The sequence below is a fragment of the Callithrix jacchus genome, chromosome 4, assembly GCF_049354715.1.
Source record: "Callithrix jacchus isolate 240 chromosome 4, calJac240_pri, whole genome shotgun sequence".
Classification (NCBI taxonomy): domain Eukaryota; kingdom Metazoa; phylum Chordata; class Mammalia; order Primates; family Cebidae; genus Callithrix; species Callithrix jacchus.
In genome coordinates this window covers 136,819,038-136,833,599 of record NC_133505.1, presented here as the reverse complement: position 1 = coordinate 136,833,599, position 14,562 = coordinate 136,819,038, and the positions used below count along the sequence as shown (strand labels likewise).

At 40.4% G+C, this 14,562-nt stretch overlaps 1 protein-coding gene across 2 annotated transcripts in view; it reads left to right on the top strand.

Annotated features, from left to right (window-relative positions):
- The first annotated feature begins 3,094 nt into the window (after positions 1–3,094).
- SAMD3 (sterile alpha motif domain containing 3) overlaps positions 3,095–14,562 on the top strand; it is a 64,298-nt gene continuing 52,830 nt past the window's right edge. The window contains exons 1-4 of one of the 2 annotated variants that reach the window (XM_008995042.5): positions 3,095–3,199; positions 3,436–3,535; positions 4,183–4,372; positions 9,306–9,419. In XM_008995042.5, the coding sequence (XP_008993290.2) occupies positions 3,457–3,535; positions 4,183–4,372; positions 9,306–9,419 (383 nt within the window). In that variant the 5' untranslated portion in view covers positions 3,095–3,199; positions 3,436–3,456. Of the gene's footprint in view, positions 3,536–4,182; positions 4,373–9,305; positions 9,420–14,562 lie in introns of both variants that reach the window. The other variant, XM_078370793.1, reaches the window with a different exon arrangement.

The following is a 14,562-nucleotide window of genomic DNA, read 5'->3' as shown; positions in this document are numbered from 1 at the left end:
CATAGTGGATGAGATGTTATGTTCCATTGGAACACCATGCTGCTTTTGAAACACCTGGCCAACCTGTGCACTGAGAGAATGGGGTGGAGCCACGGAAGTTTGTGCCATTTGCGGCAGGGAGGACCTGGCCCCCCTTGTTCTGGTGTGGGAAATTGGAATTCAATCTGTGATGTGGGAAGCATTTCTACCAGAACTCTCACTCTGCTGAGAGTTTCCCCTTTTATTCCTTTTGGCCCGATAAATTCCGTTTTCTCAACCTTCAAAGTGTCTGCGAGCCTAGAGCTAATATTTCATGACCGTGTGACAAAGAACCCAGCTCCTAGCTGAACTAAGGAGAGAGTTGTACAACGCTATTGCCTCCAGTGGTAGCAAGGCTGCTACCCAAAAGAATTGCCAGACATTGTTGTATGTGACAGCCACATACTTCTTATTATTATTATTATTGAGACAGACTGTCTCTCTGTTGTTCAGGCCGGAGTGCAGTGGCACGATCTCACCTCACTGCAACCTCCACCTCCTGGGTTCAAGAGATTCCCTGCCTCAGCCTCCTAAGTAGCTGGGTTTACAGGCACCTATCACACCGCCCGGCTAATTTTTTGTATTTTTAGTAGAGACAGGGTTCAGCATCTCGGCCAGGCTGGTCTTGAACTACAGACCTCATGATCCACCCACCTCGGCCTCCCAAAGTGCTAGATTACAGGTGTGAGCCACAGTACCCAACCCCTTATTTTTGTACCTCAATTTTCCTTCTTTTTTTTACCAACAGGAACTGATATTTGATCAGTGGTTTGTCCCTTCAAGTTCAGCCATGGTAGGAGATACTTTTTCTCAGGGCAGAATGAGATATTGATCCAGGAGAGGGCGTATGCTGCCAGCAAAACTTTTAGGAATCTTTTGTTGTCCCAGCTTTTGGACTTCAGAAGACAAAACTAAAAATGAAAATAGAAAGAAAGATGACAAAAAGGGTTCATGTTTTCCTTAAAAGTACTCTTTTGTGGTTGATGTTTTTATATGTTTTATATGATGTTTTATGCATTAGATTGCCCCCTGAAGATGATAAATCACGTTCACAGCAGGTGGCCCTATTATCTTCCTTTGTAATTTTAACAGATTTGTTAAATAAAGCTTGCCCATATTTAGGCTGCTTTAGCTAAAGTCTTACCTCTTCTTGGCTTTAGTTAGATGAAGCCCTTTAATACTTAATACATATTTTTTTCTTGTTTTACAATTCAATCAAATAATAAGAATGGTTTAGCAGGAGCATTCATACATAATATTATTATTAATTCTTCCTAAACATTATTGTGTCTTCAACTATTTAGGGATAATGCTTACCTTCACATTTTGAAATACTTTCAGATGTTTCTGGAGCTCAGAATAAAGCTACCAGATATATCTTTTCTCATCTGATATATAATTTGTGCCTTCATGGTTTAGAAGATCATAAATAATATATCCATTATTTATGTGAGAAGAAGTTGTACCATTACTCCTCAAAGATGTTACATTGTCTAGCTAGTGATATTGTTTCATTACCTCTCCAGAAAAGCTAATAGGCAAAAACTATATGCTTTTTTATTTTATTATGTTTGTATGAGGTTATAATTTAACCTGTTTTGTTTTTCCCGGAAGTAGAATTGTAGTAAGAATCCGCAAATTAAAAAATACGTGATCATTTCCAAGTACTCTTTTTTTTTTTCAAATTTCCTTTTATCCATCTATGGCTACAAGGTAGTATCTTCTGCTCTGCATACCTTTTAATCTTAGAGTTCAGAGAATTGTTTTACTTTTTCTTTATTTTCTATTTTTTCCCTAAGACCTACTCTTCACAAGGAAGCCAGAAGTGTGACAGAAAGGTGTGATTTTTAATTTACACCAGAGTCTTGCAAATAATGACTTTTCACACCCTGCTATTGCTGCTTAGCCTAGGGGAGGAGTTCTATGGCTACTGTTTGTCATAACAAATTAAATCCACTGCTGAAATGCAGAAAGATGTTCTTCTATATTTAACCCTTGTTTTCGATTTTTCAACTTGGTGTTTGTGAATACTTATGAGTATGAGGCTTATTTGAAGTCAAACTGTTTTCTAGGAAATGATTCTTGAAGATTATCTTTTCAGCTTGTTACATATGCAAGGTAAACGTTTTTCCCCTTTTCTACTATTCTAACTATGATGTTGGTAATTGTAACCTATTTAAATACACAAAAATGAAAAATGCAATAATAGTTCTTTTTAGAACTTCCATCAATAAAATTTAAATACATGATTAATAAGTATTTTTATCTTTCCTTATGATTCCATTTCTCCATAAGTAGCTTTTTCCTTGGTCTATATAGAATAGTCAATATCTTAATGTACAAGTGAATCTATATCATTTAGATTGTAATTTGAAATTGCCATGTAATGTTAAAAGGCTAAATGTTTTAAATTTATTTCAGTTTCTCCCTCCACCCACCCATCCTACCCCACCCTCCCACACCCCTCCCCTCACCACACCCACCTCCAAATCCATCACAAGTCCTTTGGATTGGAATTACAAAATCAAGGAATAAGCTTCCTTAGGGAAATAGTTTTAAGTTTTCTTAGTGGTTGGAGACAAGTGGCATGCAAAAATAAGTGAAACAGTTGAAGATTATATCTTGCACACTTTGCATATGCTTCTTTCACAATAATTATTAACATATTTAATTATTTTCCAATTTGAATCTGCCCAATTAAGTACAAGGTTTTCAATCTATGTGGTAGTTTATCCTAGTTATCTTACCAATCATAACAGTGTCCAATAAAGTTCTAGAACTCAGAGGGATATGTACGAGTATTATTGGAAGGAAGGACAGAAACATTCAGATTCTCCTGAGGAATTTGGGTCCTACTTTCTCCTCTTGCTAAACCAAAACGACGAGAAACAGTAAGTTACAACCTCCTTCTCCTAGCTAGGAGAAGCAAGGGGTTAACCAGTCTTGGTTTACTAAGTATTTCTGTCAGGCTTTTATCTGATCCTTCCTCCCTTCCTCCCCTGCCCACCCCTTCTGTAAATGTCAACCACTTCCTGAGGAGCCTAGTAGTGGTGAATTTCACACCTTTCTTTTCTTTGTGAAGAAACCTGGGTGTTAATGGTACAGGATTGGGTACCACTGTATGGCTCTGGCTGGCTGTTAGTAAAGCTTCGGGATGCCTATGGGAAAAAAGTAGGAGAAGGTGAAGAAATTTAAGAAATGAGATACTAGAAAATAGGTTAAATAGGGTCTTATATTTAAAATGAGAGTGTTTTCTTAGCAGTTTTTAAATGTGCATTGTAAAAATAGTAATCTTTTAAAAGCTTAACATTGAGAGTCTAAAGGAATCTAGCAAAGGAAGGGGCTGATTGTTAAAAAAAAAATTAAGGCAGGGTCAGAAAGAAAAGCTGGAGTATTCTCTGACCTTTTGCTCTACAGGTGTATTTACAGGAGACAGCCATGGAAACCTGGTCAGTTGAGCAGGTCTGCAGTTGGTTGGTGGAGAAAAATTTAGGAGAGCTAGTTCAGAGGTTTCAAGGTGAGTTGTTTATACTTTCCAAAAATTTTAATTGATCAGCCTAGATCTTCTGATGTCCTCTGTTGTTGAAATTACTTTTGTTGACAGATGTCTGTGTGCATGTAAATGTGGATGTGGAGTTGCTGCAGCAGAGAATTTTTCATTTCTTCATGGACTGTAGCGGAGTTTCTATTTGAAAGTAATGTCCACAGGAGAATATAATATGTCAAGAACTCAAATAAAGCCTTAAGGGTTACTTAAAATACGTATTTGATATATGCATTTAATATTGCTTTTGTTCTTTAATACAGTGTGTATTTTTTGTAGTATTGGGTTTACAAGGTTGCATATTGGCTAGGAGCTATTATGAAGAATAATTTCCTAAGATTAAACAATGCCTGTTAGAGAGAACTAGAATGGAGAGGGTGTTAATGTGGAAATTATAAGTTTTTATTGTGATTCCATGTTCTGGCACTTTCTTAGGAGCAGGTATTGATTTGGAATTATGCAACATCAGAGTTCTATCTTTGTCAAAAATATGGATAAATTTATAATGGCAGGGGACAAGTTTAGACGATCCTTTTATCACTGGAGATAATTTTGCTTCTTCAGAATGCCTGTGTTTTGCCAGAAAGTCATGTAGAAACTTTTTTTTTTCTTTTTCCCAGAGGAAGAAGTAAGTGGGGCCGCTCTCCTTGCACTTAATGATCGGATGGTTCAGCAACTGGTAAAGAAAATTGGGCATCAAGCTGTTCTGATGGATTTAATTAAAAAATACAAGAGGAACACTCAAGGACTGAAGTCCCCTGAAAGTCCCAAAGAGGCAGCCCTGGTCATGCAAACAGAAGCAGCCCGAGAGTGAGTATATTCATAAATGGCCTTATTTTTTTCCCCAAGCTTTCCCAATGATGGCTAGAGCATGACATCTGGGGTTTAAAGCCCTGTGAAAACTGTGACTATTTTCAGCTGGATTGTATGTACAGTATTTCTAATATCTGAGCAAAGGACACTGTAAAATTTTAGGAATCAAGAAACCTTTTTTGTTTCACCACTTTTTAAACACTGGTTCCAATCATTAGGGAAGTCCTATAGACCGAGGGGTCTACATAAAATGTTGTGGAACAAGCAGGCGAAATAGACATGTAACACAAGGAGAAAGGGGCTCCTGCGGCTCTGGTTTCTCTGGTTTTAAAATCAGCTTTTGGGGAAGGCATCTTGACTGCTCCTTTGCTTTTCCCAAAACTATTTATTAATCTATTATTTTCCAAGGATTTCTTAGAGTAACAAATTTATACTCTCCTCTGGATACCTTTACGATATAATTTGCTAAACACTTTATTGCCACATGAGTTTTCTAATTTTTTAAGGATATCCTTAGAATAGTGAGCACCATGGAACACCCCAAAAAATCATGTCGAAAAATTAGCGGTGGCCAATAAAAAGTCTGAAGTTTGGGAATGGTTTTGTTTGTTTTTTAATCACTGACTTCTGCAATGGAAAGAAAGGAAAACAGGATGTACAAGACTGAAAATTTCATTTTACATATCCATTTATGCCCCGGGATCATTTTGGCCATTCTGATTTAATTTTCCTATTTTCAAGATTTTTTGAAAGGTTTCCAAGATTAAATATTTGCTGTGAAACTATGAATAAATTTTAAAGATTGTGATGATTAATAAAGTCTATTCTCTGTTTTTACTTTGATTTTTTTGAGATTAGATAGGTAATAATAGAGATTTCTCTGTTTCTCTTTGATAAGTAATATAATGGTAGAGATCTGACATAATCAACTTTATTTCTAGAATATTTTAAAATTTGGGACATGGAGGGGAACAGGTAGCCTTGAAAGGATGGTATATAGAGCCAGACTGGAAATTCTACTAATTGACTAAAAAAAAAAATTTTCATTTTTTTTGGTTTTTATAGAGATAGGTCTCAGTCTGTTCCCCAGGCTGGAGTGCTGTGGCAGGATCATAGCTCACTGCAGCTTCAAATTCCTGGGCTCAAGCAGTTCTCCTGTTTCTGCCTCCCAAGTACTTGGGATTATAGGCACTCAACACCACACCTGTCTAATTTATAAGAAATGGTTTTCTCACTGTGTTACCCAGGCTGGTCTCCAACTCCTCGCCTCAAGCCATCCTCCTGCCTCAGCCTCCTAAAGTGCCTGGATTACAGGCAAGAGCTGCTTCATCCGATCCCTAACTGATTTATTTGAAGGACTTCTAAACATTGTTTTGGCTTATCTATGTAAAAGAGCACACTCTTGAACATGTAACTATTAATGGAGTTCCCATTGCAAGCTTTTACTCCTTCCCCAAGGAAGGGTGGGAAACTGAAAGAGAGATCAGAGTTATTTCCTTGCATTTTGGGATGAGTAGGACTTTGGAGCTGGAAGTTCCCTTCCATTGACTGGAATCTTGATATTTCTAAGGCAATATATGGATGTGTAAAATGAAATATTTAAAATCTTTCTTTCTTTTAGAAGAAAACAGGCAGTCTTGTTTCCACTGCAAATCAATTTATAATGTTCTCAACTAAAAGAGAACTGGCTGGGGTGCCAGAAAACCTGGGCTTCATTCCTGGTTCTACTACTGACTTGTATTGATTATTTTAAATGTTGGCATTCCTGTTTCTGCATCTGTGCATTGTGAAAAGTAATATGGTACTTAACTCCTGTTTAATTCACACTGATGTTAGGAGTATCACAATCTTTGAGCAGATTTGTCCTTTTTCTCCCAGACTGAAATAGTCCTGTGTTAAACTTGGTTAACCTGGTTAAGAAAGCTAGTTTCAAATGTGGCCAGAACGGGGACCATAGTTTGTCTGGGGATTTATGAGTGGAGACTTTTCACTCTATCCATAAGCAGCTGACTCACTTAGGGATTTGGGTTGTCTTGTATTTAGATTATTCTAATGCAGAATTACAATTGCATGTGAGAAGAAAAATATATCAGTTTATATTTTATATGAAATGCTTGTTGGTTATATTTGCTTATTGTCAAATATATTTATTAATTATGTTGTCACTTGACAATCATCAAGTGGGAATGACAGTAGAAAGAGGCATGAGAATACACGGTTTAATTAAACCCTTTTAGAGAGTGTTTAATAAAGGAAACTTGGTGTACAAAAGAACCCTGAAGCTAGGTATTAAAACAGCTGATTTCAACCCCCTATTGTGATATTAGCTCCTCATCTGGCCTTGGAGATTTGTCTGATCCCTTTTAGTTTTTGCTTCTTCAACTGTAAAATGAAGTGGGTAGAATAAATGATACTTTAGGTTCGTTCTAAGGAGTCTGTGATGGCATTCTAGATCAGAGCTAGCAGATAGGTTTCCATTTGAGTGCAGATTCCCTTTAATGGCTAGTGGTTGCCTGTGTGAACTCAAAAGTACCTGAGACGGGTATTAATCAATTTAGAAAGTCTATTTTGCCAAGGTTAAGGATGCACCCATGACATAGCTTCAGGAGGCACTGATGACATGTGCCCAATGCAGTCAGTACAGCTTGCTTTTATACATTTTAGGGAGATGTAAGAAAGACATCAATAAGTGTAAGATTTAGATTGGTTTGAACCGGAAGGGCAGGACAACTTAAAACTGGGGCTCAGGAGGCTGAGGCAGGAGAACTGCTTGAGCCCAGGAGGCGGAGGTTGTGGTGAGCCAAGATTGTGCTGTTGCACTCCAGCCTGGGCAACAATAGCAAACTTCCATCTCAAAAAAATAAAAAATAAAAAAATAAAAGCTGGGACTTCCAAGTAACAGGTAGATTTAAAATTTTTCTGATTGGTAGCTGGGCACAGTGGCTCATGCCCGTAATCCCACCACTTTGGGAGGTTGAGACGGGCAGATCAGTTGAGATCAGGAGTTCAAGACCAGCCTGACCAACTTGGTGAAACCCTGTCTCTACTAAAAGTACAAAAATTAACTGGACATGGTGGTAGGTGCCTGTAATTCAGGCTACTCAGGAGACTGAGGCAGGAGAATTGCTTGAACCTGGAAGCCAGAGGTTGCAGTGAGCCAACATTGCGCCACTGCTCTACAGCCTAGGCAACAGAGTGAGACTCTGTCTTAAAAAAAAATTCTGATTGGCAGTTGATTGGAAGAGTTACTATCAATAGAAAGGAATGTCTGGGTTATGATAAGGGGTTGTGTAGATGAAGGTTTTATCATGCAGATGAAGCCTCCAGGTAACAGGCTTCAGAGAGACTAGACCATAAATGTTTCTTATCAGACTTAAGGTCTGTGTCGATGTTAATGCCAGTTAGCTTTTCCTGAATTCTAAAAGGGAGGAGGGTATAATGAGGCATGTTCAACCTTCCCTTTCCATCATGGCCTGAACTTGTTTTTCAGGTTGATTTTGGAATACCTTTAGCTGAGAGGAGGAGTCCATTCAGATGGCTGGGGGGGCCTTAGAATTTTACTTTTGGTTTACACCCAGCATGTTTTCTTTTCTTTCTTTTCTTTTCTTTTTTTTTTTTTTTTTTTTTTTTGATGGAGTTTCACTCTTGTTGCCCAGGCTGGAGTACAATGGGTAGATCTCAGCTCACTGCAACCTCTGCCTCCCAGGTTCAAGTAATTCTCCTACCTCAGTTGCCTGAGTAGCTGGGATTACAGATGCTTGTCACCATGCCTGGCTAATTTTTGTATATTCAGTAGAGACAGGGTTTTGTCATGTTGGCCAGGCTGGTCTCAAACTCCTGACCTCAGGTGATCGACCCACCTTGGCCTCTCAAAGTGCTGGGATTACAGATGTGAGCCACCACATCCAGCCTGGCATGTTATTTTAAAAAGGATTTGTAGCCACATCTGGGTAGGATATTTAGCGTCCTGTTTATACCTCAGCAAATGATGGGGATATGAAATAGGTGGGCATATTAGCAGTTGCTTTTTGGTTGTTGTTCTTGTTGAAACTGGTAGAAAAATCACTGGGCAGGAAGGTGAAAAACTGAGTTCAAATCATGGCACTGCCACTGAGTAGCTCACCAGTAGTTGCTTTCCCTTCTAGACCTCAGTTGCATTGCTTGGAAAATGAGGGTGTTAGCAGAGTGTGTTTCTAAGGTCATGAGATTTCACAGATAATTAAATGTCTCCCAAAATAGCAGAGAGCAGAGTGGGGATCTGATGGAGTTTACCATTTAATTTTGCCAAATAAGAATATTCACTAAAAAAGATACATTCTATGATCACCATCATTTCATAAAGGAAAATATTGTCTTCATGCCATTTAAAAATAGGATAGATTGGGGCCGGGCACGGTGGCTCACGCCTGTAATCCCAGCACTTTGGGAGGCCAAGGTGGGTGGATCACAAGGTCAAGAGATCGAGACCATCCTGGTCAACATGGTGAAACCTTGTCTCTATTAAAAATACAAAAAATTAACTGGGCATGGTGGTGCATGCATATAATCCCAGCTACTCAGGAGACTGAGGCAGGAGAATTGCCTGAACCCAGGAGGTAGAGGTTATGGTGAGCCAAGATCGTGCCATTGCACTCCAGCCTGGGTAACAAGAGCGAAACTCCGTCTCAAAAAAAAAAAAAAAAAGGGATAGATTGGTGGAAACAACATTATGAACTGGCATCAGTCTGCCTCCTGGCACATAGGAACCACTGAATTAGATGATGCCAGAGGGGCCTTCTTTCCATTCTGTTAGTCATTACTTTAATGTGGAACTTGGAAGTGGACACAGACCATGATGTTTACTCTGGGTTGGTGCTACCCTCAGAGCTGCTGTGAGATCAATGTTCATGTCTCCTGTTGAATAGTGCCTGATCCACCTCTTCTTTCTTAGTTACAGGGGTGAAGAGACCTCCAGTCCAGTCAGCCATGGGGAGCAGATGCCATCTTTCTATCCATCTGAAAACCTTGATAATGGACTAATTGACCGAAGAGTATTAAAACAGAGGTGGGGGTACCAACTTTAAGACATTTTAAAGCCAGATAACATTCTTCTCTTTTTGATGACGTTTCATATGCTTAGATTTATTTCTAATTTGAAACTTTTTGTTTTCCTGGAAGGGAATAATTTGAAACTTTTTTTTTTCCTGGAAGGGAATATATTTTTATCCAGTGAAAAAAGATATTTGATAAAGGATGAAGATTAAATTTTCTGGTCTTTGTTTTGGAAAAGTGAAGTTTTAGAATGATAGTATACATCTTTCAAGTATACATTCTTAAGGAAAACAAGGATTTCTCTGTCACAAACTTTTCAAGGTAATTGGCAGTAGCCACAAAGATGAAATTCTATAGAACGTGCCTTGTTCTGAATTTTGTAACTCAACTCTCCCTGACAGAGGCAGGTAATCATTTGCTTTATATTCCAGTTGCTTTGGTAAACATTTCCTCTATATTCCTACACTAGGCTTTATATGGTATAATATTTCAATATATGGATTACAACAGAACAAAGGAAAACTGTAGACTTAGAGAACCACACATAGGATTTGGTGCTGAGATGGTCATAGGTAAGATGTGACCTGGGGGTCATGGTATCCCCTAGAGTAGCAGTCCCCAACCTTTTTGACACCAGGGACTGATTTCATGGAAGACAACTTTTCCAAGGACTGGGGTCAGGGGGTTGGTTCTGGGATGACTCAAGCATATCACATTTATTTTACACTTTATTTCTATTATTACATTCTAATATGTAATGAAATAATTATACAACTCACCATAATGTAGAATCAGTGAGGGTCCTAAGCTTATTTTCCTGCAACTAGACAGTCCCATCTGGGGAGTGATAGGAGACAGATCATCAGGCATTAGATTTTCATAAGGAATATGAAACTTGATCCCTCATGTGTACAGTTCACAGTAGGGTTTACACTCCTATGAGAATCTAATGCTGCCACTGATGTGTCAGGAGGCAGAGCTCAGCTCGTAATGTCAGTGACGGGGTGTGGCTATAAATATAGAAGAAACTTTGCTCACTCACCTGCTGCTCACATCCTGCTGTGTGGCTTGGTTCCTAACAGGCCATGAACCAGTACTTGTCTGTGGCCTGGGGGTTAAGAATCCCTGTCCTATAGCATTTTGTGGGCATCCCACCCAGGCAATCTGTGCATCCATAACTCATATTACATATTGTCTCCAGTCACTAACAAGCAAAGGCAATATCTTAAATGTAGTTCATTGAAAGAAGAGACTGTCAGCTGGCACAGAAAGGATAACAGGCAAGAGCCAAGCAAGGATGTAGTCCTTCAGTTTTCACAACCCCTTTACACCATCAGTTCGTTTTGTCCACACAGCAGTACCACAAGGTAGGCATTATTCTCTCCTTTTTGTAAGTGAGTACAACTGAGGTTTAGAGAAGGCAAGGGGTTTCTAGCTATTTTCCCAGGTGGGCTGTTGCTACAGCACAGGACCCAGCCACCCTCAGCATAGAGCTCAGGGGACTGAGGGCAACAGCCTCTGACTCAGCCTGCAAGACCCCAGCAGCCCCATGAGTTCAGAGAAGAGCAAGTGGGCTTTAGCTCCGGGCTGTCCTCTCCACTCACTTTCCCTCTCTTTCACCTTCAACCTTGCACCCCGCCTCCAGCCTCCCAGCCTCAGTGCCTCAAGATCTTCCAGTGTTAGGGCCCACTGACCCTTGTTTGGGGTGGTGACCAAGAAAGTGGAAGGGCATGTCCTAGGTGTGAAATCCATTGCCTTGGTCTTCCTGGATTGAACTACGGTTCAGAAAGTGGAAATACATTTGTAAGGTGGCTTCATTCCCCTCCTTCCTGCTCATGGGTGCCTGTCGATTTCCAGAGCTTTCCTGTGATTGGCTGCAGGTGCATGGAGTAAGCCATGAGCTCTCAACTACCCCTTCCAACAGGAAGCTGCTGAATGCAGCCAGTCCACATGTCTGTGAAATGTGAGTAGAGTTGGGGAGAACAGGGATTAGCCTCAGTGCTACCTACCCCAGTACCACTGGGTCTCTGTATCCTCATCCGCAAAATGGAAATAATACTGATACTTTTTCATGGTGGTCTTTTGAGCATTAAAAATAGATAATGTCTGCCAAGAGCTAAGCAGTGTGGAAGTAAAGGGCACTCCGTGTACAACCATTTCTCCATCCCTGCTCCTGGAGGTATTCTTACTTGGCTTAGGGCATCTTTTCTCTGCCTACTTGACACAGCAGGAGATGAGGATGCAACCTTCTAAACCTGTAGGACTTTCCCTTTCTCTCTCTCTCTTTCTCTTTCTTTCTTTCTTTCTTCTTTCTTCCTTTTCTTTTTTTATTCTTTCTTTCTTTTCTTTCTTTCCTATTCTTTTTTCTTTCTTTCCTATTCTTTTTTCTTTCTTTTCTTTTTCTTTCCTTTCTTTTTCTTTTCTTTCTTCTTTCTTCCCTTTCTTTCCTTTCATTCTTTCTTTTCTTTCTCTCCTTTCTTTCTCCCCTTTCTTTCTTCTTTCTTCCCTTTCTTTCCTTTCTTTCTTCCCTTGCTTTCTTTTCTTTCTTTCTGTCCTTCCATCCTTTCTTCTTTCCTTTCTTTCTTCTTGGGGGTTTCTCACTCTATCACCCAGGCTGCAGTGATGCAATCAGGGCTCACTGCAGCCTTGACCTTCCAGGCTCAAACAATCCTCCCGCCTTAGCCTCCAGAGTAGTTGGCACCACAAGTGCACATTACCATGCCCAGCTAATTTTTTAATGATTTGTAGAGAAGAGATCACGTTGTGTTGCCTGGGCTGTCTTTTCACTTTTCTAAGCCCCCTGACATTTGGTCCTCTTCATGCTCCTGTGATGCTGGCTGGGCAGGGTTATTATTCCAATTGTTGTCACATGGCTCATCAAAGACATAGCCCCACACTTCACAGCAGTTCATATTCTTCATAGCACCTGGCAAGTGGGAGAAGAATAGGACTGGCTAAGAAATTGAGAGAAATAGAAGGGTTTGGAAACTAGAAGTGGCATGCCCCTATCTTTATCTGTGATCATGAAGTGGCTCCTAAGCCCTTTACTTACCTGTTTACCACCAACTGCGCACCTCTGCATATCGCACCTTACAGTTAATGTTTTAATAACTGAACTTACCTTTCCTGCCTTAGTATGTCTTTGGCGGCAAGAAACAAAAATCCACTCAAAGTAAAAACAAAGAAAGTTTACTTTAAGAAAGGCATTTCCCAGCGTCCAAGGGCAGAACACCTAAGTTTCTGAGCCTGAAGGAACAGGTGCTGGAAAGCCAGATAGCGAAGTGGTCCCATCTTTTCTCGTGGGTCGTCTCTGTCTCCATTGTGCTTCCCTGTCTAGTCTGCCTCATTTCCTTGCTTCTCCCTATGAGGATAGATTTATTGTACTACTTCTGGCTGTTCTGCTCCCCTGTGCCTGGCACATGACTGCCTGCCGTGCCCTAGCACCAACTCCAAAGGAAATTCTCCCTAAAAACAGCTCAGGTCCTCCCCGCCAACTGACTCTGTCTTTCAGTGTTGCTTCATTCCTGGGCCAAGCGTGAATCAGGTGACCCCTCCTGGGAATCAGGTGACCCCTCCTGGGGAATCAGGTGGGAGGAGGGACCCATAAAGGCAGGGTGAAGTATCATTTTTTTTTTGAGATGGAGGATAGGCAAATATTTGAGTTTAGTTTTAAACCCTAGCTCTGTTATATACCAGCTGAGTAACCTTGGACAACTTACATAATCTTACTAGCTCTCACTTTTCTTATATATAAAATAAATAGAAGAATGAATTAATTTATGAAAAAACCTTAGGAGCTCATTAGTTTTACCAATTGTTGTTCTTATCAGGGCAGTTACTAAGACACAGGGTCCAAAGAGATTTTAAAAATTTTGCTCTCGGCCAGGCGCGGTGGCTCACGCCTGTAATCCCAGCACTGTGGAAGGCCGAGGTGGGTGGATCATGAGGTCAAGAGATCGAGACCATCCTGGTCAACACGGTGAAACCCTCATCTCTACTAAAAATACAAAAAATTAGCTGGGCACGGTGGCACGTGCCTGTAATCCCAGCTACTCAGGAGGCTGAGGCAGGAGAATTGCCTGAACCCAGGAGGTGGAGGTTGCGGTGAGCCAAGATTGCGCCATTGCACTCCAGCCTGGGTGACAAGAGCGAAACTCCATCTCAAAAAAAAAAAAAAAAAAAATTCTGCTCTCAATTCTAACAAGTGGTCCCAAAGCAAAAGCAGCTCTAGGAAGTGCAGGAAGGCCAGCAGTGTCTGGAAGCCTTCCCAGGACTCAGGGGTCCAGGCAAGAGGAGGGTATGCTTCAGGCCCCCTGTCTAGAAGGCCTGGGACACCAGTCGGTTGTTGCCATAGAAAACAAAACAGAAACAAGGTCTATGAACCAATATGTACAATCAGGTGAAGAGGTAGGTTTCAAGAATCTGATTAGAGAAACTCAATTACCACTGGGGCAGGGGGGATCAAAGACCCTACAGGTGTTGAACTGACACATTTCGATCCTGAGTGCCAGCATAATGGAGCAGGGATTTGAGAGTGAAATGCAAGATCTCATCGTTCCATACCATGTGCCTGTGTAGAACCTCATGCCTAAAGGCTCTGTGTTGTGGAAATATACATACTAACCCCATTCCTTGATTAGAGATTCCCAGCATACAGCAATGTAGTAAAGGCTTCGAGGAGTCCTATAGGAAAACAAACAAACAGACAAACAGACAAAAAAACCCACTTAACTTCATTTAACCCAGGATTCTCTTTGTGTAACATCTACTAACATCACAACAAAATACCTTAGGAAGTACATGTTTAAAGATTCCTTACCTAAATCAGGATTCATCCATTCATTTAATATGGAAATACTTATTGAGTGCTTGCTATGTGGGAGGCACTGTTATAGGTACTGGGATATAATAGGGAAAAACCGATCAAGCCTCCCACTTTGCAGAGCTCACCTTCTAATGTAGGGATCAAAATGAATATAACATTAGGTTATAAATTTGCTGAAATGCTATGAAGACCAGTGATGCAAAAAAGCAGGAGGGGGGATAGAGAGTGAGCAGTGTGTGTACGTGTGTACCTGTATGTGTCAGTGTACAGGAGGGTTCTCTTTCAGATGTGGTTTTCAGGGAAGTCCTTTCAACTTTGACTAGGTGACATT